Below are 25,165 nucleotides of genomic sequence, written 5' to 3'. Positions count from 1 at the left end.
GGATGTGCTCCAGAGCAGGGCTTCCCTCTGCACCACCCGAGGGACAGGCCATTAGGGCTGCCTTCTCCCGGGGATGGCTGTGGAGGTGCATATGGGTGTGCAGCCAGGGACTGTTCAAGAAGCACAGCAAGGCTGTGAGAGGCTCGCTGAAAGGGAAGGATCCTGTTCTATCAGTCTTCTGCTCTGCGTTGTCTGGGTGGGCAATGGGACATAGAAATTAATGTCTCCATTCGGGAGAAGGCACTGAGATTCCAAATGTATTAGAATAGTTACTGTTAGAGGTGAATAACCAGGGAGCATCAGAAACCAGCACATGATGTCTCACAGACAGCATCAGTGTCACCTTTCCAGCCTCACCAGGGTTGGAGTGAGGTTCCCATCAGAGCCTGCACAGGCAGAGATGCCCCTGGGCAGAGCCCCGCTGCCGGGAGGGGTGTGCAGGGCAGAGCTGAGCACACAGCCCATGGGATGGGCTCTGGGAGCACTGACATGGGGCAGAGCTGGGCACAGAGCAGCAGCTCCCGGCAGGGACAGCTTCAGGCAGCAGTGCCATGGGCAGGGAGTGGAGGGAAACTGCAGCCCATCCCTGGGGAGGGCACATTCAGGCAGCTCTCTTGTTGTCTGGCGCTGGAGGTGGCTTCTGGCCATGCTCTGCTGGGCAAAGAGCTGACTGTCTCTCTAGAACACCTCCTCTGCAGTTCCCTGCCTGTCTGCTCTGCCTGTCCTGCTGGGCTTGCAACCTGCCCCTAGACAGGCACAGCTCTCCCGTACGGTCCTTGAGGGTGCGGAGCCTTCCCTTGGGGTTCGGCACTCTGCGCCCAGACTCATTTGCTTCTATCTGGGAGGGGGGGTTTCTTTCTCCATCACCAGGGCACCTCTGGGCTGGGAAAGAGAAATTTTGTCAGATCTGCCCTTTGAAACAGGGCTCCCTTGCTCACACCACAGTCTTTGTTCTTTCACAGATATTTCTGTATGCATTCATTCTTTGGCAGGACAAGTGAAGGTACCGAGGAAGTGGGAACAAGGCGGATGGACTCTGCATCTCACCAGACTATGCACTAAGCTACACATGCTTCTATCTATCCATCCTGCCCTATGACTGTCACAACTTCAGTCACAAAAATTAGAATTTCTACACTTGAAAATCTCACTTCTCAGATGTAATATTAGAAAAAAAGAAAAGAAACAAAACCCTCAGACAGAATCATGGTCAAGTCACGTTAAGCCTCTGATCTGCAGCCACAATCTTCATAGTTGTGAGTGCAGACACTGGACCTCTGTTACATCTGACATCCCTCATGGATACTGGAGCTTTCACAGAGAGCTAGGAGAACAAGGGAAGGGATGTTCAGGAATACTCCATCCAGGTTTCAGATCACCAATTCAGGAACAATATTGGCAAGCAGGAGCGGATTTGGCAACAGGCACTTCAGGGCAACCAGGGACTGGAGCACGTTGCCTGTGGGGAGAGGCTGGGGGAGCTGGGCTTGTCCAGCCTGGAGAAGGGAAGGCTGATGGGGACCGGAGATCTCGGGAAAGGAAGGCTGCCAGCGACTGGCTGCCTGTACCGGCAGGGAGGACATGGAGAATACAGAGCCAGGCTCCTCACCATGGTGCCTAGTGGGAGGACAAAAGGCAATGGGAGAGAGTGACAGAGGAGAGGTTCAGCCAGGACATAAAGAAACCTTGTTCCCATAGGCTCAGGCAAGTACTGCATCAGGTCCCCCAGAGAAGCGGTGCAGTCTCTGGCCTTGGGGTTTTCCAAGTCAGACTGAATCAAGCCTTGAACCACTTGGTCTGATCCTGTTTCTGACAGGTTGGACTTGAGGCCTCCTGGCATCCTTTCCAACCTCTGTTCTGTTATGATCCTACAATGATGGGCTTATGAAAGACCACAAAGATGCTCCAACGGCTGGAGCGCGTCTCTGATGAAGACAGGCTGAGAGAGGTGAGGGTGTTCAGGCTGGAGAAGAGAAGGCTCCAGGAAGACCTTACTAAGCCCCTACCTAAACAGGGCCTACAAGAAATCTGGAGAGGGCTTTTGGCGAGGGTGTGCAGTGACAGGACAAGAGGGAATGGCTTTGTCGGGGGTTCAGCTATAGCAGTCATTTTTCTCCTTCTTAGTAGCTGGTGCAGTGCTGTGTTTTTAACTTTCAGCCTGGGAACAACGCTGATAACTCCGATGTCTTTAGTTGTTGCTAAGTAGTGTTTACTCCGACCAAGGATTTTCTCAGTCTCATGCTTTGCCAGGGAGGAGGGGAAGCCGGGAGGAAACAGAGGCAGGACACTTGACCCAAACTGGCCAAAGGGGTATTCCATACCATGGCACGTCATGCCCAGTATATAAACCGGGGGGAGTTACCCAGAAGGCTCAGATCACTGCTTGGGTCGGGCTGGATATCGGTCGGCAGGTGGTGAGCAATTGTATGCTCTCCCCTTGTTATTTCCCTTATCATTATTATTATTAGTGGTAGTAGTAGCAGTTTTGTATCATACCTTATGCTTAGTTACTGGACTGCTCTTATCTCAACCCGTGGGAGTTACATTCTTCCGATTCTCCTCCCCATCCCTCCGGGAGCAGGGGGAGGAAGAAGTGGGGGGAGTGAGCAAGCGGCTGCCAGTTACCAGCTGGGCTCAAACCACGACAGGCTTTAAGCTGAAAGAGGGGAGATTTAGATCAGACATTAGAAGGAATTCTTCCCTGTGAGGGTGGTGGAACACTGGCACAGGGTGCCCAGAGGAGCTGTGGCTGCCCCACCCCTGGCAGTGTTCAAGGCCAGGTAGGACACGAGGGCTTGGAGCAACCTGCTCTAGTGGAAGGTGTCCCTGCCCATGGCAGGGGTTGGAACTGGATGAGCTCTAAGGTTCCTTCCACCCCAGACCAGGCTGGGACTCCATGATTCTCTTATTTGCGAATGTCGGTCGCTCTCCACTGCTCGTAGGTGGATGTGACGCCCTGTTCATTGCCCAGGTTGAGCTGTGACCCCTCGCATGCTCCACCTCCAGACAAAAGGCACTGAGGAAGAGCAGCCTGTGAGGGACCTCCCTGAGCTGGCTGGCCAGAGGCTGGTCCCTCTGCAGTGACTCCCGGAGCACTCCTGGGTGTCCAGTGGCCATGGGCACAATGCTGCTGATATCGCAAAGCAGTGGCAGTTGCTGTAGAGATGCCCATTGTGATGGGGGCCTCCACAGTGACCATGCGCTATTTAAGAAGCAAGAGTCCTGCAGTAACCAGTGCAGAGGAGACACCTCCCTCGGGAGGCTGCATCTCCCTTGGCTGCCCTGCGCATCCAGGTACGTGTTCTTTGACTTTTCAATCCTAGTTTAGCATTTGCTTGAAACTCATTCTGGGTCTGTGCTCTAAAGGGAGGAGAAGCTGTCAGTAGATGTGCTGGTGCCATCCCAGCTGGAGGAGCAGGGGAGAGGTGAGGAGGAGGCACTGGGCTTGTTCATGTGCTTGGAGCTCAGCTCTGGCTGCAGAGGTGCTGGGGGTGAAGCAGGAGCCTTGTGTGTGCAGGAGCTGCTGGTGTCGAAGGTGCTGAGAAGGTGTGAGGGCAGGAGCAGCCCCTGGGCAGCGCAGCTGCTGGTGCTGTCACTGGGAGCTCAGTACAAGAAGACCTGCCTGGCTCTGGCAACACCCGTGGAAGCCCACTGGGCATTGCAGAAGGCAGGAGGGGTCTCGGTGGGCTCTGGTAAAGCCCAGGCCAGCACCAGGCACTGCGGAAGGCTCCAGTGCTCTTCTGGGCTCTGGCAATGCATTCTGGAAGGTGACAAAGGCCCCAGCAGTCGCAGGCACGGCCCAGAAGCCCACTAGGTGTTGCGGAAGGCAGCAGGGCCCTGACAGGTTCTAGTGATCCCTTGTGCTGGGCATTCCAGAAGGCATCATGCGAGCTGTTGGGTTCCAGCAACGGAAGCCCTCCAGGCACTGCAGAAGGCAGCAGTGTCCCTCACAAACTAAGGCAAAGCCTGCGGATGCCCACTGGGAATTCTGGCAGACAAGAGGGGAACATTAGGGCTCTGGCAAGGCTCTAGGGTGAGCTTTGGCCATTGTGTAAGGAGGAGGAGGCCATGGCAGGTACCGCCAATGCCTGCAAACACCCACCAGGCTTTCCAGAAGGTGGGAAGCAGCTGGTGGACTCTGGCCACACCTGCGCAATCCTCACTGTGGCAATGCGCGCAGGAGCCCCTGTACTCCCACAGCAACAGCACCAGGACAGAAAGCTGTTGCTGGGCCTCCCCTGCTGTGGGTAAGCACTTCCCCAGCCCCAGCAACACTCGGGAGCTGCCGTTCCTGGGCCAAATAATGCTGCTTCCAGCTCCGTGAACATACAAAGAGCCGAGCTCCAAGAGTACAAACGTCCAGCCCCTGCTGCCACAGCAAAGGGGCCAGGACAGGGTCAGTGTTTAAAGTCAGCCAGGAACTCAGCACCAGCAGCAGCTTGCTCAGCACCCGGGTGGGATGGGGAGGAGAATGGGAACAATGTAAAACCCATGGGTGGAGATGAGAACAGTTCAGGAACTAAAATCAAGCGCATTGTAATATTAGTATTATTGTGATTAATAATAGTGGAAACATCAAGGGGAGAAAGATGGAACCAAAAGGGGAAAGAAAACACCAATAGGCAGCAGTGATGCCCAATATAATTGTTCAGCACCCACTGAGCAACACCTAGCCTGATCCGAGCAGCGACTCATCCCTTCTGGGTGACTCCCCCCAGTTTCTATGGCCTGAGGTGTCATGGACCCACTGGGCTGAAAAGCATTTATATTAGAGTGTATAATTTATAATGGTAATATAGATGTATTATATAATAATTTCTATTATTATAATATATAATAATTTTAATTACATTGTATTATAACTTCTCATAAAAATAAATGAGGCTTAGAGTTAAGGTCAGGAACAGGGCTTTCAATCAGGGATAGGGGTTGGGGTTAGGGTTAGGCATTAGGGTTTGATTTAGGTCACAGCATCACAGCACAGAGGGAACAGGGACATGTGTAATTTGGGGATCCCAGTGAGGATCTCTGGGGATGTTTTAGGGTGTCCATTCGGTGTTGTGGGGGTGGTTTGTGGGTTTTTTGAGGTGTTTCAGGTGTTTTTGTGTGTGTTATGGTAGTGGTTTAGAGTGGTCCAATAGAGTAGGTTGCTCCAAGCCCCATCCTACCTGGGCTTGAACACTGCCAGGAATGGGGCTGCCACAGCTCCTCTGGGCACCCTGTGCCAGTGTTCCACCACCCTCACAGGGAAGAATTCCTTCTAATGTCTGATCTAAATCTCCCCTCTTTCAGCTTAAAGCCATTCCCCCTTGTCCTGTGTCCTGGGTTCAGCTATAGCAGTCATTTTTCTCCTTCTTAGTAGCTGGTGCAGTGCTGTGCTTTTTAACTTTCAGCCTGGGAACAACGCTGATAACACTGATGTTTTTAGTTGTTGCTAAGTAATGTTTATTCCAACCAAGGACTTTCTCAGTCTCATGCTTTGCCAGGGAGGAAGGGAAGCCAGGAGGAAGCAGAGACAGGACACCTGACCCAAACTGGCCAAAGGGGTATTCCATACCACAGCACGTCATGCCCAGTATATAAACCGGGGGGAGTTACCCGGAAGGCCCAGATCTCTGCTCGGGTCGGGCTGGATATCGGTCAGCGGGTGGTGAGCAATTGTATGCTCTCCCCTTGTTATTTCACTAATCATTATTATCATTGGTGGTAGCAGTAGTGGTTTTGTATTATACCTTAGTTGCGGGACTGCTCTTATCTCAATCCGTGGGAGTTACATTCTTCCGATTCTCCTCCCCATCCCTCTGGGAGTGGGGGGAGAAAGAACAGGGGGAGCGAGCAGCTGTGTGGTTCTGAGTTACCGGCTGGGCTCAAACCACGACATCCTGTCACTGCACACCCTTGCCAAAAGCCCCTCTCCAGATTTCTTGTAGGCCCTGTTTAGGTAGGGGCTTAGTAAGGTCTCCCTGGAGCCTTCTCTTCTCCAGCCTGAACACCCTCACCTCTCTCAGCCTATCTTCATTGGAGATGTGCACCAGCCTTTGGAGCATCTTTGTGGCCCTTCATAAGCCCGTCGTTGTAGGATTATAAGAGAACTAAGGTTGGAAGGGACGCCAGGAGGTCTCAAGTCCAACCTGCCAGAAACAGGGTCAGACCAAGTGGTTCAAGGCTTGATTCAGTCTGACTTGGAAAACCCCAAGGCCAGAGACTGCACAGCCTCTCTGGGGGACCTGATGCAGCACTTGCCTGAGCCTATGGGAACAAGGTTTCCTTATGTCCTGGCTGAACCTCTCCTCTGTCACTCTCTCCCATTGCCTTTTGTCCTCCCACTAGGCACCATGGTGAGGAGCCTGGCTCTGTATTCTCCATGTCCTCCCTGCCGGTACAGGCAGCCAGTCGCTGGCAGCCTTCCCTTCCCGAGATCTCCGGTCCCCATCAGCCTTCCCTTCTCCAGGCTGGACAAGCCCAGCTCCCCCAGCCTCTCCCCACAGGCAATGTGCTCTTGCCCCTGGCTCTCCTGAGGGCCCGTTGCTAAACCCACTCCTGCTTGCCAATATTGTTCCTGAACTGGGGATCTGAAACCTGGATGGAGTATTCCAGAGTTCCTCTTCCTTTGGACAGGCTGGATCCATAGGCTGTGGCCAATGGGATGAGGTTCAAGAAGGCAAAGTGCCAGGTCCTGTTCTTGTGCCACAAAAACCCCCTGCAACGCTCCAGGCTTGGGAAAGAGTTGCTGGAAATTGCTCATCGAAAAGGACCTGGGAGTGCTGATTGACAGAGCTGAACATGAGCAGCTTGTGCCCAGGCAGCCAAGAAGCCACCAGCATCCTGGCCTGTATCAGCACCAGTGTGGCAGCAGGGCCATGGCAGTGACTGTGCCCCTGTACTGGGCACTGGTGAGGCTGCACCTCGAATCCTGTGTTCAGTTCTGGGTCCCTCACGACAAGAGAGACATTGAGGTGCTGGAGTGGGTCCAGAGAAGGGCAACGGAACTGGTGCAGGGCCTGGAGTACAAGTATGTTGAGGAACAGCTGAGGGACCTGGCGGGGTTTAGTCTGGAGAAGAGAAGGCTCAGGCGGTACCTTATCGCTCTCCTTAACTACCTGACAGAAGGTTGTAGTCATGTGAGATTGGTCTCTTCTCCCAAGGAACAAGTGACAGGACAAGGGGAAATGGCCTCAAGCTGCACCAGGAGAGGGTTAGATGGAGATTAGGAACAATTTCTTCCCCAAAGGGTGCTCAGGCATTGGAACAGGCTGCCCAAGGCAGTGCTGGAGTCACCGTCCCTGGAAGTGTTCACACACGGTGAATAAGGCCCCCAGTGATATGGTTTAGTGGTGGCCTTGGCAGTGCCAGGGAACAGTTGGACATGATGACCTTAAAGATCGTTTCCAACCTGGTTGATTCTATGATTCTATGATTCTCCTGCCGTGCTCCTGGTCGTACAGCCCAGGATGCTGCTGTCCTCCCTTGCTGCCAGGGCACACGCTGCCTCCTGTCCGGCTCCTACCCACCCAGACCTTTGCCATGGGCTGCTCCCAGCCAGACAGCCCCAGCCTGTGCCATTGCAGGTGCGTCCCCTGCAGGGACACCTGTGTCCCCTCCTCTCCTGCCCAGGACACCCTGAGAGGTCTGCAGTGCCCCCATGCCATCCCGTCTCCCCACACCAGCACAACAGCCCAGGCCCTTGGGGTCTGCAGTGCCTCCATGCCATCCCATCTCCCCACACCAGCACAACAGCCCAGGCCCTTGGGCTCCTCCAGAGCTCTTCCTGCTCCAGGCACAGAGCAGCCATCCCAGAGCTGGAGCAGCCATCCCAGAGCTGGAGCAGCCAGAAAACTGATTTCATTCCCCTTCATTCCCACTATGTGAGGACATATCACAGAAAAGAAGTTGCTGCAGGATCATTTATTTCCTTTAAATATAATGAGACACCCCAACTCACATGAAGTCTGTGGGTCAGACAAGATAGGCAGATACTGAACACCATCACAAGTGCAAAACAAATATAAAGCAGGAGAGACTTAGCCTGTCATGACCTACACTGGGAGCCCTTTGCAGAGGTAAGCAGGCAGCGTATGGCTGCTGAAACACATCCAGTCACCAGCTTCCTCAGATCATCCTTGAGCTCCTGGGTCCTCAGGCTGTAGATGAGGGAGTTCACTGCTGAAGGCACCATCGAATACAGCACTGCCACCACCAGATCCAGGGATGGGGAGGACCTGGAAGGGGGCTTCAGATAGGCAAATGCTGCAGTGCTGACAAGCAGGGAGGCTGTGGCCAGATGAGGGAGGCAAGTGGAAAAGGCTTTAAGGCGTCCCTGCTCAGAGGGGATCCTCAGCACGGCCCTGAAGATCTGCACATAGGACCAAACAATGAAAACAAAACACCGAAATGATAAACACGTACCAACCACAAGAAGCCAAAATTTCCTGAGGTAGGAATGTGAGTAGGAGAGCTTGAGGATCTGGGGGATTTCACAGAAGAACTGCTCCACAACATTGCCTCGGCAGAGGGGTAGTGAAAACGTATTGGCTGTGTGCAGCACAGCATTGAGAAACCCACTGCCTCAGGCAGCTGCTGCCACGTGGACACAAGCTCTGCTGCCCAGGAGGATCCCGTAGTGCAGGCGCTTGCAGATGGCCACGTAGCGGTCGTAGGACATCACAGTGAGCAGGGAAAACTCTGCTGTAAACAAGAAGAAGAAAAAGAAGACCTGTGCAGCACATTCTGTGTAGGAGATGACCCTGGTGTCCCAGAGGGAATTGGCCATGGATTTGGGGCCAGTGGTGGAGATGCAGCCCAGGTCCAGGAGGGAGAGGCTGAGCAGGAAGAAGTACATGGGGGTATGGAGGTGCTGGTCGCAGGCTGTGCTGGTGATGATGAGGCCGTTGCCCAGGGACGCAGCCAGGGAGATGCCCAGGAAGAGCCGGAAGAGCCAGAAGAGCCAGAGCTGCAGCTCCCGCATGTCTGCGAATGGCAGGAGGAGGAAGTGGGTGATGGAGCTGCTTTTGGACATCTGCTGCTTCAGGGTACTCTCGAAGGAGGAACAGGCAGTGACAAGTTAGAAAAGACTTCTCAGAGCAGAACCAGTCAATTTTCCGCACACACCCCAAAGTTCAAAAGCTTTTTCCTGTTTCTGGTGCTCATGGCCGAATGTGCAGCGTGGCTCCCAAGCTCTTTTTTTTTTTTTTTTTGACCCCAAAATTCATATCTGAGAAGTCCTGTTTTTAGATTTAGGAATTCTATTTTTTGTGAGTGAAATGTGAAGAATCTCAGGATAGGAGAGATAAAAGGGCTCTGCTCTCTTTGCTCTACAGCAAAGTTAGGAGAACAGCAGCAGAATGTTTGATAGACAGAGCAGGATACAGCCTCTCATGGGGAGAAGCAAATGAGTCTGAGCACAGAGTTCTGACCTTCAAGGGAAGGCGCCACACTCACCAGGACCGTACGGGAGAGCTGTGCCTGTCTAGGGGCAGGTTGCAAGCCCAGCAGGACAGGCAGAGCAGACAGGCAGGGAACTGCAGAGGAGGTGTTCTAGAGAGACAGTCAGCTCTTTGCCCAGCAAAGCATGGCCAGAAGCCACCTCCAGCGCCAGACAACAAGAGAGCTGCCTGAATGTGCCCTCCCCAGGGATGGGCTGCAGTTTCCCTCCACTCCCTGCCCATGGCTCTGCTGCCTGGAGCTGTCCCTGCCGGGAGCTGCTGCTCTGTGCCCAGCTCTGCCCCATGTCAGTGCTCCCAGAGCCCATCCCATGGGCTGTGTGCTCAGCTCTGCCCTGCACACCCCTCCCGGCAGCGGGGCTCTGCCCAGGGGCATCTCTGCCTGTGCAGGCTCTGATGGGAACCTCACTCCAACCCTGGTGAGGCTGGAAAGGTGACACTGATGCTGTCTGTGAGACATCATGTGCTGGTTTCTGATGCTCCCTGGTTATTCACCTCTAACAGTAACTATTCTAATACATTTGGAATCTCAGTGCCTTCTCCCGAATGGAGACATTAATTTCTATGTCCCATTGCCCACCCAGACAACGCAGAGCAGAAGACTGATAGAACAGGATCCTTCCCTTTCAGCGAGCCTCTCACAGCCTTGCTGTGCTTCTTGAACAGTCCCTGGCTGCACACCCATATGCACCTCCACAGCCATCCCCGGGAGAAGGCAGCCCTAATGGCCTGTCCCTCGGGTGGTGCAGAGGGAAGACCTGCTCTGGAGCACATCCTCCTTCCTATCTACATAGAAAAACTAAGAGACTCATCCTGACAGATCCCATGGACTGTCCGAGGCAGCAGCTTTAGGAGATCACTCCAGGAACTGCAGCTGCATTGCCCTGCACCCAGAGTGTTATCACGCATAGGGCTGGGAAGGTTTCTCCTGCAGGGAGATCACAGCATCCTCCACTGCCAAGTGCCTTTAAGCTCTCTGAGGTTCACAGGTCTCCCCTCGGTGCCTGCAGGCAGTGCCCCAGCCCTGCTCCTGGGCAGAGCTGTCTCTCTGCAGCACTAACCGCTTGCCAGCATCTATCTGCGTCCCAGGAGCCCACCCAGCTCAGCAGCAGAGGCCCAGCCCAAGGTGGCACTGCCTCTGCCCCTCTGTGCTCCCTTCAGGGCTCCCTGGGGCTCCAGGGGAACAGCATGGGAAGCAGCCTGAAGCAAGCACTGGTGTTCCCTCCCTCAGCTGGAAGAGGAACTTCCAGCAGTGGCATTTCTCCTGTCAGCAACAGAATAGGGCATGAGAATCGCCTTTTCTTGTGTCATCATTAGGCAGGACACTGAGACAGTTACCAAGAGGGAAGGGATCCAGCCAAGTCACTCAAGGCCTCTCATTCTGGTTTGATGTCCTGGGGCTAGAAGAGGCTCAGCTCCCTCCTACGCCTGCCACAAACCCGCAGGAGGAGGGATTCCTCTTGCCCCTCTTCAGGCATGCGCAAAGTAGGTACCTGCACGGGAGCTCTTTGTTTCAGTCCCCATCCTAATCAAGAGATTGAGGGAGTTCAGAGCGCTGTATGGTCTAATGAAGTAATGCTGAGGGAGAGGACAGCATCTGAGGATCTCACCTTGGAGCCTGGTGAGGAATTACTTTTGTAGACAGAAATTAAAGCAGATGTCTCATTTAGGACAACTAAAACCTCCACCATTCATTATGTCCATGGCAGCCTTCAGAGGCAGCCAGCTGACCAAATGGAACTAGAGTCCCTCTCTTTCTCTTCTCCATCAGCTGTATTTCCTAGATCTTCATCGACTTTAATGGTGGTTGTCCCATGGCCTTCCTGACATTGCCTAACCACATTCAGGGCACCTACTCAATGGCTAAATACAGGCCTCTGCTGGCCAGATTGCAGAGCCCATCCCAGATTTTCTCTCGCCTTGAAGAGAGAAGCATTCCCTCTTTTGGCTCCTTCACATTGCCACCTGCCATCTCTTCCAGCATGTCTCTGGTCTCAAGCAGAGCATTTCCATACATTGGGTCTTAGGCACTTGGAACTGGGTTTGTGACTTGCCTGTGACAAGTCTAAGTTTGTCTCTGGTGCCAGAGCTGAGGAGCTACAGCCCAGACATGCATCAGTGCCCGCAGACAGGAGGAGATGAAGTCTGATGTTTTACTTTGATGGAATAAATGGTGAGGGGTGGTTGGAGCACTCACAGTGGTGCTGCCATGGGGCATATGGGATGATGGGGATGCCCTCCATCAGAAGGAGCTTGTCACATGTGTGGTGCTCCTCTATGCACATGCACCAAGTTGGGTGAGCCCTTGTGGGTGAGGGTCAAATGAGAGGCCACTTAGCGTGGCATCCTGGTGGGAGACAAAGCACCTGCAAACCAGGGTAAGAAGGTGGACTAAGCCTTATTTTAGCAACCTAATGAAGTCTCCAGATCCATGAGCCCAGGTCTCACTGGGGACTTCAATGATCCTGACAGTCTCTGAAAGGGGAGCACAGCAGCATGCAAAACTGTCCAGCAGGTGTTGGGGTCTCTTGGGACAACTTCTTTACACAGGTACAAGGTAAGCCAACAAAGGAGGTGCTCACCTGAATCCAGTCTTTGCAGAGGGGTGATCAGGGATGAGAAAACCATTGTGAGCCTGGGCTGTAGTGACCATGAAATAGTGGGGTCTCAGGTGCCAAGGGGTTTGAGACCACTCTCCGTTGTCTTTAAAACATCATGGAGAGTGGAGGAACTCCCTGACAACTGCCAACAGCCAGATGCTGCCTTGCAGTTTATGTAAAAGGCCCAAAGGATGAAGAGGGGAACTAAAGGCAGTCTCCAGAGTGTATGCACTTGGATTCTCCCCTCAGTGCCCAACAAGATCATGGAGCAGATATTCCTGGAAACTCTGTTAACCACATGGACAATAAGGGGGTGACTGGTGACAGCCAATATGGCGTCACTAAGGGCAAATCCTGCCTGACAAATTTGGTGACATTCTACGATGGGGCCATAGCAGTGGTGGATAAGGGAAGAGAGACTGATGTTGTCTACCTGGACTCATGCATGGCATTTGACACTGTCCTGCACGACATCCTTGTCTCTAAATTGCAGAGGCATGGATTTGACAGATGCACTTGGTGCACAAAGAATGGACTGGATGGTCTCACTCAGAGAGCTGTGGTCAATGGCCGGATGTCCAAGTGCAGTCTGGTGACGAGTGGTGTCCTTCAGGATTTGGTATTTGGAGTGGCACCATTCAACATCTTTATCAGCAATATGGACAGTGGGATCGTAGAATCATAGAATAGTGACGGTCGGGAAGGACCTTAAGATCATCTAGTCCCAGGGGGCCGATGAGGGAACTGTGGGGCTTGGGGAGGTGAGGAGTGAGGTTGTCCATACAGCGTGGGACCTCAAGGGACTGCTTCTCCTGCCTGTCCAGATGACTTCGGGAGACCCTCTGGGCCAATATCCATTGCAGAATGCTGCTGTCACATCTTCTGTAAACTGAAAAATGATGGATAATACCCTTGAAAGAAAAACCTCCTTTAGGAAACTTTCTCTGAAATCTTCATCATTACGTCTCCAGATTAAACCTCTGCAATGAGTTGTGCAAGTCATGAGGAGTTGAGGAAAATTCCAGGCAGAGACATGGCTCCTCAGGGTTTTCTGTGTTTGAATGAGCCTCAGGGCCTTTGTGGTGCTGAGTCCATGCACCTCAGTCTCCAAGAGGAGACTGAAGAGCCCTCTCAAGAAGTCAAACTCAGAAGCAATTCCCAAGTCCCTTGAAGCATCACTGGGCCCCGCTGAGGCCATTCCTGACAAAGCCTCCCCAGGGACTCATTAGAGCAGAGCACTGGAGGCCATGATCACGGGCAGGCAAAGGCAAAGTGCAGCAACTCTGATGCTGAGAACACCCCTGGTTTGTTTGGTGAAGGAGGATGACCAAGCCCTGACCACCAGCCCCTGGCTCAGGGTCTTCCTGGGAATGTGGGGAGTGTGATGCCAAGTGAAGGACAATGGGATGACACCTTCTGACCTCCCCAGGTGCAAGGAGGTAATGATGCCCCATGGCCATGATGATGATTGTGTCTGCTCTTAGGCCGCTGTGGCAGGGACATCAGCCATAGCCAAAGGGACAAAAACTTGGGTTCTGTCAGGGACATTCAGCCTTGCCAGCGCCCTTGGCCATTGCACCACAGCCCATCCTGCACTATCCCACGCCTGTGCCTGTTTCCCTGCAGGCTGCAGGCACCCAGCACGCTTCCCCACCTTCTTCTCACCCCAGTACATCCCTTCCTATGCTGGTGTCTCTCCATACTCACCAGCTGTTTCTTTAAACACAAATCCTGGAAATCCCTCATTTGGATCATGGGAAAACACAGACAGTTGATGCAAAGTGTTTCAAGTGATGAGGACATGCTCATCCTTGGACATGCTTGTCTCTAAATTGGAGAGACATCAATTTGATAGATGGACCACTCGGTGGATAAAAAACTGGCTCGATGGCCGCACGCAAAGAGTTGTGGTAAATGGCTTGATGTCCAGTTGGAAACCTGTAACGAGTGGTGTCCCTCAGGGATCGGTGTTGGGACCAGTCCTGTTCAACATCTTTGTCGGCGACATGGACAGTGGGATTGAGTGCGCCCTCAGCAAGTTTGCTGACGACACCAAGCTGTGTGGTTCGGTTGATACGCTGGAGGGAAGGGATGCCACCCAGAGGGACCTTGACACGCTTGTGAGGTGGGCCGATGCCACCCTTATGAAGTTTAACCAAGCCAAGTGTAAGGTCCTACACCTGGGTCGGGGCAATCCCAGGCACTGCTACAGGTTGGGCAGAGAAGAGATTCAGAGCAGCCCTGCAGAAAAGGACTTGGGGGTGTTGGTTGACGAGAAGCTTAACATGAGGCGGCAGTGTGTGCTTGCAGCTCAGAAAGCCAACCGTATCCTGGGCTGCATCAAAAGAAGCGTGACCAGCAGGTCGAAGGAGGTGATCCTGCCCCTCTACTCTGCTCTCGTGAGACCTCACTTGGAGTACTGCGTACAGTTCTGGTGTCCTCAACATAAAAAGGACATGGAGCTGTTGGAGTGAGTCCAGAGGAGGGCCATGAGGGTGATAAGAGGGCTGGAGCACCTCCCGTATGAAGACAGGCTGAGAGAGTTGGGGCTGTTCAGCATGGAGAAGAGAAGGCTGCGTGGTGACCTCACAGCAGCCTTCCAGTATCTGAAGGGGACCTGTAAGGATGCTGGGGAGGGACTCTTCCTTAGGGACTGTAGTGGTAGGACAAGGGGTAATGGGTTCAAACTTAAACAGGGGAAGTTTAGATTAGATATAAGGAAGAAGTTCTTTACAGTGAGGGTGGTGAGGCACTGGAATGGGTTGCCCAGGGAGGTTGTGGATGCTCCATCCCTGGCGGTGTTCAAGGCCAGGTTGGACAGAGCCTTGAACCACGTGGTTTAGGGCAAGGTGTCCCTGCCCATGACAGGGGGGCTGGAACTAGATGATCTTAAGGTCCTTTCCAACCCTTACGATTCTATGATTCTATGATTCTATCCTTTTAAGCACGTGTGAAATGTCTCAGGCTGTCAGGCAGCACTCCACTGTCTGACCATACGTACCCAGTGCTACCTCCAGAGGACCCTGTCTCTGAAGGCCACCCCTGGGGCTGGCAGCTGTCACACAGGAGCTGCTGCAGAGCAGAGCCCCTCGCGAGCTGTAGCTGGAGCCTGGACAGAGGGTCCCAGGGCACCTCCACTGGCACCACGCACCCATGTCCCTGTAACTGCATCCCACTCAGCTTTTGACCACTTGCCTTTGCAAAGGCAGCACACAAAATCCCCCTGAGATCCCATCAGATCTGTGTTCTCTGTCTTTCCCTGTGAAGATTTGGCAAAGTTTGTATTTAAGCATATGTGAATGTACAGAAAAATGTTGAGTGTGCACAGATTCTCAGAAAAACCCATTTCCTACCAGCACTCTCAAGGGAGACTCTTTATTCTGAAGAATGCCTGTATTGATCCTGGCTTTGTCACTCCGTCCCCTGCCCCACTGGGTGCTGGCACCAAGGTTCCCTCAGCTGCCCTCCTTGTGCGGAGCACATCCTGAAGATGCCTCCTGGGTGCCCTGCCCATGCGTGGCCATTTCCAGCCACCATGAAATCAGCTCTCCTGCAGTCCTGCACTGTCATTCTACTACTTGTCCTTCTTCTCCAGCAGCTCATGGTCATTGCAGCCACGGCTGCCCTCCTCTTCCCATCCCCAGGCAGACCCACCTTGTCCATCAGCAAGGGACCAGCCCTGGCCAACTCATCCAGTGTCTCTGTCAAAATGCTCTTCCACACGCTGCAGGGATAGAAATCCCCCCCAGCTGAAACGCATTTCCTTTCTCTGGTTTGCTCTGGCTGACTGTGGTATGAGGAGCAGGACCTCTGCCCATGTGCCTCAGTCTTCACTGGCAAATGCTCTGACCATGCCGCCCAAGTCTTGGAATGCAGATGCAGGGACTGTCAGAACGAAGACCTTAGGCCCACTGTAGGAGAGGATCAGGTTCAAGAACATATTATGAACCTGAATGTGCACAAGTCCATGGGACCTAATGAAATACATCCGCAGATCCTGAAGGAGCCACTGTCCATCACATTTGAAAAATCATGGCAGTCAGGTGAAGTTCCTGATGATTGGAAAAAGGGAAATACAACCCCCAGTTTCAAGGGGAAAATGGAAGACCCGGGGAACTACAGACCAGTCAGTCTCACCTCTGTGCCTGGCAAAATCTTGGAGCAGATTCTCCTGGAAAGCATGCTAAGGTACATGAAAAACAATGAGGTGGTTGGTGACAGCCAACATGGCTTCACTAAGGGGAAAACCTGTCTGACCAATTTGGTGGCCTTCTATGATGGGCTACGGAACTGATGGATAGGGGCAGACCAGTTGACGTCATCTACCTGGACTTGTGCAAAGCATTCGACACTGTCCTACACGACATCCTTGTCTCTAAACTGGAGAGACATCAATTTGATAGATGGACCACTCAGTAGATAAAGAACTGGCTGGATGGCCGCACGCAAAGAGTTGTGATAAATGGCTCAATGTCCAGTTGGAGACCAGTAATGAGTGGCGTCCCTCAGGGATCGGTGTTGGGACCTGTCTTGTTCAACATCTTTGTCGGCAACGTGGAGAGTGGGACTGAGTGCACCCTCAGCAAGTTTGCCAATGACATCAAGCTGTGTGGTTCGGTTGGCACGCTGGAGGGAAGGGATGCCATCCAGAGGGACCTCAACACACTTGTGAGGTGGGCTGATGTCAACCTTATGAAGTTTAACCAAGCCAAGTGTAAGGTCCTACACCTGGGTCGGGGCAATCCCAGGCACAACTACAGGTTGGGCGGAGAAGAGATTCAGAGCAACCCTGCAGAGAAGGACTTGGGGGTGTTGGTTGATGAGAAGCTTAACATGAGGCGGCAGTGTGCGCTTGCAGCCCAGAAAGCCAACCGTATCCTGGGCTGCATCAAAAGAAGCATGACCAGCAGGTCGAAGGAGGTGATCCTGCCCCTCTACTCTGCTCTCGTGAGACCTCACTTGGAGTATTGTGTACAGTTCTGGTGTCCTCAACGTAAGAAGAACATGGAACTGTTGGAGCAAGTCCAGAGGAGGCCACGAGGATGATCAGGGGCTGGAGCACCTCCCATATGGAGACAGGCTGAGAACATTGGGGCTGTTCAGCCTGGAGAAGAGAAGGCTGCATGGAGACCTCATAGCAGCCTTCCAGTATCTGAAGGGGGCTTATGAGGATGCTGGGGAGGGACTCTTCATTAGGGACTGTAGTGAGAGGACAATGGGTAATGGGTTCAAACTGAAAGAGAGGAAGTTTAGGTTAGATATAAGGAAGAAGTTCTTTACAGTGAGGGTGGTGAGGCACTGGAATGGGTTGCCCAAGGAAGTTGTGAATGCTCCACCCCTGGCAGTGTTTGAGGCCACGTTGGATGGTATCTTGGGTGACATGATGCAGTGTGAGGTGTCCCTGCCCATGACAGGGGGGTTGGAACTAGATGATCTTAAGGTCCTTTCCAACCCTAACTATTCTATGATGGACAGCGGCTCCTTCAGGCCCCGCGGATGGATCCCCTCAGGTCCCATGGACTTGTGCACATTCAGGTTCTTCAGATGCTCTCCAACCTGCTCCTCTCCTACAGTGGGCACAAGGGCCCTGGAGCATCCCATTCCCACCCAGCCCCTCCCTGTTGGTGAGCACGAGGTCAAGCATGGCACCTCTCCTTCACGACTCCTCTATCACAGCAGTCACAGGAGCCATCCCCCCATGTTCCTGTGATACCATATCCCCATAGACATGTACACATCCCTAATGCCTCCTGTTCATTCCCCACACTATGGGTGTGTGTATAGAGCCATTGCAGTGCTGGAACTAATTGAGTGTTGGGATGGATCCATCCACCTGTACAGCAGCACAGCCAGCGGCAGCGGGTCACTAGAGGTCACTGGGGGTCACAGCAGTACAGCCGGGTGCTGCTGGGGTCACTGGGGTTCACAGCAGTACATCCGGGCACTGTTGGGGTCACTGGGGGTCACCCCTGAGTCATCTCTAAGTTATCTCTGAGTTCTCTATAGGCACATCTCGATTCCAGAACTAAGCCTCTATGTTAACACCAGATGCTATGTTAGCTCAGAATTCAGCCACTGCGTAGCTGAAGCCCCTGTTCGCTGTGCCGTACCTTAGTCCTTACTCTCTAGAGCAGAACCAGAGCACCTATTGCATATAGGAGCTATTGTATATAGGCACTGCAGTAAAGAAGTGCTTCTCAATGCCACATTGGTGTTAAAGGGTTTCAGCCTCCCCACTTTCGGTGACATCTGGGGCAGAACTTGGGGTCCCCCCATTGCCCCCATGTGCCCCGCTGTCCCTTGCCCCCACCTCCACTCCCCATCCCGCAGCACCATTGGCTCATCCAATGGGATCCAGCTCCAATGGGAGCTTGGTCCATGAGGGACCAGAGAGACCCCCAAAGACACCCTAAAAGGGTTGGATAAGGCCCCCCCGGTCCCCCTCCCTGCACCATGGTGCCCCCCATGTCCCCATCACCCCACATGGACATGACACCAGGGGTTGCTCACGGGCTTTATTCCACTGTCAGGGCCATCCACTTGGGGCCACCTCATGGGGTCCTTGAAGGTGTCCTGGAGCCAGCCCAAAGCACACTCATCTTGTGGGGTCCTTGAGAGGTGTCCTGGAACCATCCTCTTCCCTTGGGGATGGTCCCACCTCTCACTGGCCTCCTCCTCCATCTCTATGAGCATCCATCACAACATGGAGCCACCTCCAGCTCCATCCTCATCCTCCTTGGGGCCACTTCGAAAGGTCCCATCTCCTCTTGGAGCATTCTCATGTTGCTTGGAGCCATCTCCACTGGTGGCACCTTCACCGTCCTCAGGCACCAGCAGGAACCCGGTGTCCCGCAGCACCCGGAACGGGGGCCCATGTCCTGGCACGATGACATCGGCCATTGCCAACACCCGCCTCCGGCTCCGCTCCTGCTCCGCGGGGTCCTCGCTCAGCGCCCTCCACTGCCCCTCGTCCCGCTCCCGCTCGAACACGTCTCCGGCCACCACGACGGTGCCAGCGGCAGTGCCGCGCACCACGAGGCTCACGTGGCTCCTGGTGTGCCCCGGGGTGGGCACCACCTCCACGAGCCCCGGGTGCAGCTGCACCGGCTGCCCCGCCGCCAGCCCATGGCGCAGGTAGAGCCCGTCGGCGCGGCTCAAGTCCCAGCCCAGCAAGAGGGTGGCGGCGGGGAAGAGGTTGATGTTCCCCGCGTGGTCCGAGTGGCCGTGGGTGCACACGACGTGGGTGATGTCCCCCGGGGAGAGACCCTGCTCGGACAGGAGCTGCGGGAGGCGCTGCCGGTCCCACGGCCCCCCTGTGTCCACCAGCGCCGTGACGAGACCCCCCCAAACCAGCGTGATGGAACCATCCGCGCGGCACGTACCATCAGCTTGGGGGATGCTGTAACCCACTTGGAGCACCCGCACCCGGTAGGGGGAACCAGGCACCTCCTGCGTGCCCAGCGGGGACGTGCGCACCCCGCGCGGCATTGCGAGGGGACAAAGGGGGTTTTGGGGGGTCACAATGTGGTGGTGATGGAGGTCCTGGTGGGGGAAAGAAGGGTGGGGGGACCCTTGTGGGGTCACCTCCACCTCCCCTACCACAGTGGTACCCCCATTCCCCCCCATCACCCTAATGGTCTCCTCCGTTCCTTCCTCATCACCCCAACGGTCTCCTCCATTCCCCCCCGTCACCCCAATGGTCCCTTCCATTCCCCGCCATCACCCCAATGATCTCCCCCATCCCCTCCCCATCACCCTAATGGTCCCCCCATTCACCCCCATCACCTTAATGGTCCCATTCCCTCCTCATCACTCCAACGATCTCCTCATTCCCCCCCAGTCCCTCAATGGTCTACCCCGTTACCCCGCTCGCCGCCGCTCTGCGCAGGCGCGCTCCTCTCCGTGCCGCTCCCTCCCCGCCCGCCCTCGCACAGGTCCTGACAGGGCGGTAGTGAGCACCGTTCAGTCCTTCCTCTCGCCATCGTGCCAGCGCCGCTTCACCCCCATTTTGCGGTTGTATATCGCGGTAACCCGTCCGCAAGGGATACGAGAGGGGTTGATGTGGATGAGCTCGGAGGAACGATGATCTCCCTCAACTTTACCCGGCCAGGACCTGTCGCTGAGGTGATGGAGAAACCAAGGTGGTGGCGGCGTGACGGGTGGAGGAGGAGGGTGAAGATGGCGGAGGAGAAGAAGCTGAAGCTGAGCTATATGCTGCTGCCCGCGGAGTCCATGAAAGTGATGGCGGAGGCCATGGGCATCGGGCATGTGCCTGAGGAGAGCTGCTAGCTGCTGGCGGAGGAGGCGAGCTATTGCCTGAAAGAGATCGCGCAGGTTTGGGCTGGCTTTGGGGTCCTCTGGACTGGCTTTGGCCTGCTCTGAGGTGGTTTTGGGGTGCTCTGGGCTGGTCTGGAGTAGTTTGGGGGTGCTTTGGGGTGCCCTGAGCTGGCTTTGCGGTGCTCTGGGCTGGCTTTGGGGTGCTCTGTGCTTTGGGGTACTTTTGGGCTGGTTTTGGGATGCTTTGGGGTTCTCTGGGTGGAGTGGTTTGGGGGTGCTTTGGGCTGGCTTTGGGGTGCTTTGGGCTGGTTTGTGGATGCTTTGGGGTGCTCTGAGCTGGTTTAGGGTGGCCTCACTTTGGTTCTGGTCTGTGCTCAGCTCACTGGCTCAGTATCGAGGGGGTGCAACTGGCCATCCCTGAGAACCCCCCTCCTGGTGGGTGAAGCTTCATTCTCCTCCTTCCTCCATCCATCCATCTCCTTCTCCATCCAGGGGTAGGTGACCCAAACCCCTTTTGTCCCCCCCAAAGCCCCCAAGGAGCAGCAGAAGGCAGAAGCCACCAAGCCGCTCAAGTCCGCAGGAGAAGGACGGGACCCTGAAGGGTAAAGGACAGAGCGTGGTCACCATGGATGGCAAAGGTGGGAGACGGGGCCAGGGGGGAATTTGGGGGTGTCCATGCAGGGTTATGACTCCCCCATATCCCCAGGGAAGGAGAAGAAGGGCCCGTTGCTGGAGGGGGCCCCGCTGCACTTCAGGCCCCGCACTGTGCACGAGCTCTTGGTGGAGCAGCAGCGCTATTACAAGGTGATCACCGAGGCCTGTGTGGGCTCCTGCGAGGCCAAGCAGGCCGTGAGTGGCCCCAAAGACCCTTTTGAGGGTCCCCACACTCCCCAAAGACCCTCCTGATAGTCCCCAACACCCCATGGGGGGACATTTGGGTGTTTGGAACACATTGAGGTGCCTTCAGCCAAGTGTTGAGCTCTAGGGTTGGTGTGTCTGTGCTGCGCCATCACCCCCCAGAATGCAACTTACAGGTTCTTGTTACCCCATCCCATGTCCCCTCACATCCCTCGGGGTGTCCCCATGTTCCTCATGGTGTTGGGTTGGTGCTGTTGGGTTTGTGCTGTTGGGTTGATGCTGTTGCTGTTGGGTGGCTCAGAGCCAGGCCATGCCTGGGGGCACAGGGCGGGTCCCAGTGTCGCCATGGTGCCCGTGTCCCCACAGAAGCACTGTGCCCCAGTGCTGGCCAAGCTGCGGCCCCCCCCCAGACCAGCCCAAGGCCTGTTGGAGGGACTTTGGGTACTTGGGGGCGCTGCTCTGCTCCCACGTGGGCAAAGTGCAGGCACAGGCAGTGCTGGCGGCACAGCAGGCGAATAGGACAATGCTCACCATCACCCAGGTGGGGTGTGGGATATGGGGTATGGGATATGGGATGTGGGAGATGGGACATGGGGATATGGGGTATGGGATATGTGATGTGGGGATATGGGGATATGGGGCATGGGGGTATGGGGACATGGGTATATGGAGATATGGGACATGGGGATGTGGGGATATGGGACCTTAGGGATATGGGGTATGCGTTATGGGAATATGCAATATGGAGATACGGTATGGGGATGTGGGGATATGGGACCTTAGGGATATGGGGTATGCGATATGGGAATATGCAATATGGAGATACGGTATGTGGATGTGGGGACATGGGATATGGGGATAATGGGACATGGGGATATGGGATATGGGGACATAGGGAGATGGGGATACTGGGGGGACATGGGGGGGATTTGGGCCATGTCAGGTGGGTGGGGGGTCCATGGGGGACACTCCATCACTGGTGCTGCTGCTATCCTGTCCCCCAGCCCACGTTGACACTGTCCCAGCCCCGCCGGCTGTGCCCGGGGTGACCCCCTGCCCTGCACCTTCCCGGGCTGCTGAAGGTGCCAGGGGCCATCGCCATGCCCGTCGGGGGCGGGGGGGGTGTAGCAGCGGCCCCCCTAGCCCTTCCCCCTCCCCCAAGTTCATCGTCATGGGTGCAGGGACCGGCCAGCAGGTAGGAGCATGGGCATGGGGTATGGGATATGGGGATATGGAGAATGGGACACGGACATGTGGTATGGGGTATGGGACATGGACGTGGGGTATGGGATATGGAATGTGGGTCATGGATAGGGGACATGGGGTTATGGGGTATGGGGACATAGGATATGGGACATGGGGTATGAGTATGTGATATGGGGATATGGGACATGGGGACATGGGACCCAGGGACATGGGGATATGGGCCCTCGTGCCATTGTGCCGTGTCCCCGTGTCTCCTCCTGGAGGTGATCACTTTCAGCACATGCCACATGCCCACTGATCAGGAGTGTCCCCCGCATGCAGCCCGTGGTGAAGCTTGTGTCAGCAGCTCCCTCTGTGCCCAGCGCCACCATCACCGGTGCCACCATCCCTGGCAGCGTGCAGAAGTACATCGTGGTGTCCCTGCCCCCTCCAGCGACACCAAAGCCCTTCTGGCCGCTACCACCCCCGCCCTGGGGCCGCAGCTCTCCACCCCGGCTGCCCTCACCCACAAAACTGAGCCTGGAGACAGCCCCTAGGGGCACCTGGGGACACCCAGTGACACCCAAGGGGGACAAAGCCCCCCAGTGTGTCCCCAGTGTGACCTGTGTCCCCCCCCAGCGTTCCCCAATGTGGGACTCCTCTATGGGGACACTGGAGGTGGCTTGGCAGGGTCTCCAACGTGCCCCCATGTGACCTGTGACACCTTTTGGGGGGGGTGACACCCCTATACCCGTGTTGTAAATACTCCAATAAACTCCCAGTCCATCCCAGTGTCCCCCCTCCACCCCATTGCCCCACCTCCATGCCAGTGCCCCCCCCAGTCCAGCCCAGTGCCTCCCAGTTCATCCCAGTGTCCCCCCAGTCCATCGCAGTGCCCCCCCTCCACCCCAGTGCCCCCCTTGCACAGGTGCTCCACTTTGCACACACATCTGCACAAGACACCCCCCAGGGGAGCCCGAGGGTTAGAGCCAACCCCTTATAACCACTGGGTCCTAGTGGCCATCCCCAGTGCTCCCAGTGGCCCCGAGTGCCGTTCCACTTTGCCCTGCTCTGGATCCCCCTCCAGCACCGGCTCCAAACCGCAGCCATTCTGCAGTGGGTCTTCTTCCTCGCCCTCGGTGAGCCCCGGGGGGACCCTAAACCCCCACGGCACCTCCTGAACCCACTCTTAACCCACCCCCCAACCTCCCCTGACCCCCCCCCGACACCCCCAAACCCCTCTGACACCCCATAACCCCCCCCCCCGACCCACTGGGTCCCCATAGGGAATGGTGGACACAGGATCCCCCAGGAGGGTTTGGAGTGCTGGGGGCCCCTGGAAAATGGGTGACCTGGGGGGCGGTCACAGTGTGGGGGTTGTCCTCCAATCCCTGCACCTCTCTCTTCTCCCCCCTCTCCCTGCGTCTCCCATAGGCAATAGTGGACGCGGGAGGGGGTGTTTGGGGTGCTGGAGGGTAATGGGCACTCCTGGAAACAGGGTGACCTGGGGGGGCGGGCGTTATACTTGGGGGGGGTCCTCCAATCCATCCCCTTCCCTTTCTTCTTTCCCTATTCCCATAGGGAATAGTGGACACAGGAGGGTGTTTTGGGGTGCTGGGGGGGTATCGGGGCGCCCCGTCCCGCTGTCCCTGAGCGGCGTGCCGCGCTGGCCCCCCCGCGCCGCGGTGCAATGGTTCAGGCCAGCTGTGGGCGCTGCTGTTCGCGCCCGCGCTGCTCTACGGGCTCTGGCTCTGGGCGGACCGCGACACGGCCCGCCGCGGGGGGGGGGGCGCCCTTCCCAATGGGTCCGCTCCTGGACGCTCTGGAACTACTTCCGGGATAACTTCCCCAGCTCGGTGAGCCGGGGGGGAGGGTCCCAGAAGGCTTTTGGGGATCCTTAGAGGGGTTGAGGTCCCTGATGGGGTCCCTGAGGGAGTTTGATGCATCTCAGGGCGGGGTTGATGAGTCTCAGGGGAGTTTTGATCCATCTCAGGAGGGTTTTGGTGCATCTCGAGAGGGTTTTGATGCATCTCAGGAGGGTTTTGAGCATCTCGGGGGGGTTGGTGTATCTCGGGGCGGGGGGGGGCGTGAGCATCTCAGGGGGGTTTTGGTGCACCTCAGTTGCATTTCCAGCCCGCCCTCACTCTACCCCCATTGATGCCTCTCTCCCTCTCCCTGTTCCCGCACACCGCTGGATCCCGCCAGGAATTATCTCTTCGGGCTCCATCCTCACGGTGTTTTGGCTGCCGGCACCTTCGGCAACTTCTGCACCGAGGCCACGGGTTTCGGGGTCTCTTCCGGGGGCTGCGCTCCCACCTGCTCATGCTGCCCGACTGGTTCCATGTGCCCCTGCTGCGCAACAACATGATGGCCGGGGGGGGGGAGCAACGTGGGGATGGAGACACTGGGGGGTTGGGGGGGCCCTGAAGGGGTTTTGGGGCATCTCTGAGGAGGTTTGGGAGTCCCTGAAGGGGTTTTGGGAAGTTCCTGAAGGGGTTTTGGGGGGTCCCAGAAAGGTTTGGAGGGTCCTCGAAGCGGTTTTGGGGAGTCTCAGGGGGATTTAGGGGTCCCTGAAGGGGGTTTGGGGGGGTCTCAGAGGGATTTGGGGGGTCCCTGATGGGATTTTGGGGGGTCCTTGGGGGGGATTTAGGGGGTTTGGGGGCATCCCTGAAGGGTTTGGGGGTCCCCAAAGGGATTTTGGGATCCCTGAAGGGGTTTGAGGGGTCTCTGAGGGGTTTAGTGGGGCCCTGAAAGGGATTTTGGGGGTCTCAGAGGGGTGTGGGGTCCCTGGAAGAGTTTTGGGGG

General features: G+C 55.7%; 3 protein-coding genes across 4 annotated transcripts; 1 reads left to right on the top strand and 2 right to left on the bottom strand.

The window, feature by feature from the left end:
• Positions 1-8,468: 8,468 nt before the first annotated feature.
• Positions 8,469-9,066, bottom strand: LOC115613329 (olfactory receptor 14I1-like). Its single transcript, XM_030498661.1, has 2 exons — positions 8,546-9,066; positions 8,469-8,485 (listed from the first exon to the last, which is right to left on the bottom strand). Exon 1 carries the CDS (start codon positions 9,014-9,016, stop codon positions 8,567-8,569), a length of 450 nt encoding a protein of 149 aa, XP_030354521.1. The 5' UTR covers positions 9,017-9,066; the 3' UTR covers positions 8,469-8,485; positions 8,546-8,566.
• A 9,475-nt stretch (positions 9,067-18,541) lies between these two features.
• Positions 18,542-19,952, bottom strand: MBLAC1 (metallo-beta-lactamase domain containing 1). Of its 2 annotated transcripts, none has more exons than XM_030498562.1 (2): positions 19,905-19,952; positions 18,542-19,582 (listed from the first exon to the last, which is right to left on the bottom strand). In XM_030498562.1, exon 2 carries the CDS (start codon positions 19,526-19,528, stop codon positions 18,737-18,739), a length of 792 nt encoding a protein of 263 aa, XP_030354422.1. In that variant the 5' UTR covers positions 19,529-19,582; positions 19,905-19,952; the 3' UTR covers positions 18,542-18,736. The 2 variants fall into 2 exon arrangements, with proteins under 2 accessions (XP_030354422.1, XP_030354424.1); XM_030498564.1 differs by lacking the exon at positions 19,905-19,952 and adding an exon at positions 19,826-19,894.
• A 393-nt stretch (positions 19,953-20,345) lies between these two features.
• LOC115613290 (transcription initiation factor TFIID subunit 6-like) lies at positions 20,346-24,700 on the top strand. Its single transcript, XM_030498565.1, has 6 exons — positions 20,346-20,374; positions 20,696-20,752; positions 20,847-20,955; positions 21,024-21,121; positions 22,703-23,499; positions 24,566-24,700. Exons 3-5 carry the CDS (start codon positions 20,943-20,945, stop codon positions 23,072-23,074), a joined length of 483 nt encoding a protein of 160 aa, XP_030354425.1. The 5' UTR covers positions 20,346-20,374; positions 20,696-20,752; positions 20,847-20,942; the 3' UTR covers positions 23,075-23,499; positions 24,566-24,700.
• Positions 24,701-25,165: the final 465 nt, after the last annotated feature.

This window comes from Strigops habroptila, chromosome 9 (genome assembly GCF_004027225.2).
Source record: "Strigops habroptila isolate Jane chromosome 9, bStrHab1.2.pri, whole genome shotgun sequence".
NCBI lineage: Eukaryota > Metazoa > Chordata > Aves > Psittaciformes > Psittacidae > Strigops > Strigops habroptila.
This window is presented reverse-complemented; position numbering and strand designations above follow the sequence as displayed.

Excerpts from the sequence above, each read along its gene's own strand:
- LOC115613329 (XM_030498661.1), bottom strand. The coding sequence starts at position 9,016 with ATGTCCAAAAGCAGCTCCATCACCCACTTCCTCCTCCTGCCATTCGCA.
- MBLAC1 (XM_030498562.1), bottom strand. The coding sequence starts at position 19,528 with ATGCCGCGCGGGGTGCGCACGTCCCCGCTGGGCACGCAGGAGGTGCCT.
- LOC115613290 (XM_030498565.1), top strand. Across the intron at positions 21,122-22,702 it reads AGCAGCAGCGCTATTACAAG|CCCGTGGTGAAGCTTGTGTC; the intron begins GTGATCACCGAG and ends CCCCGCATGCAG.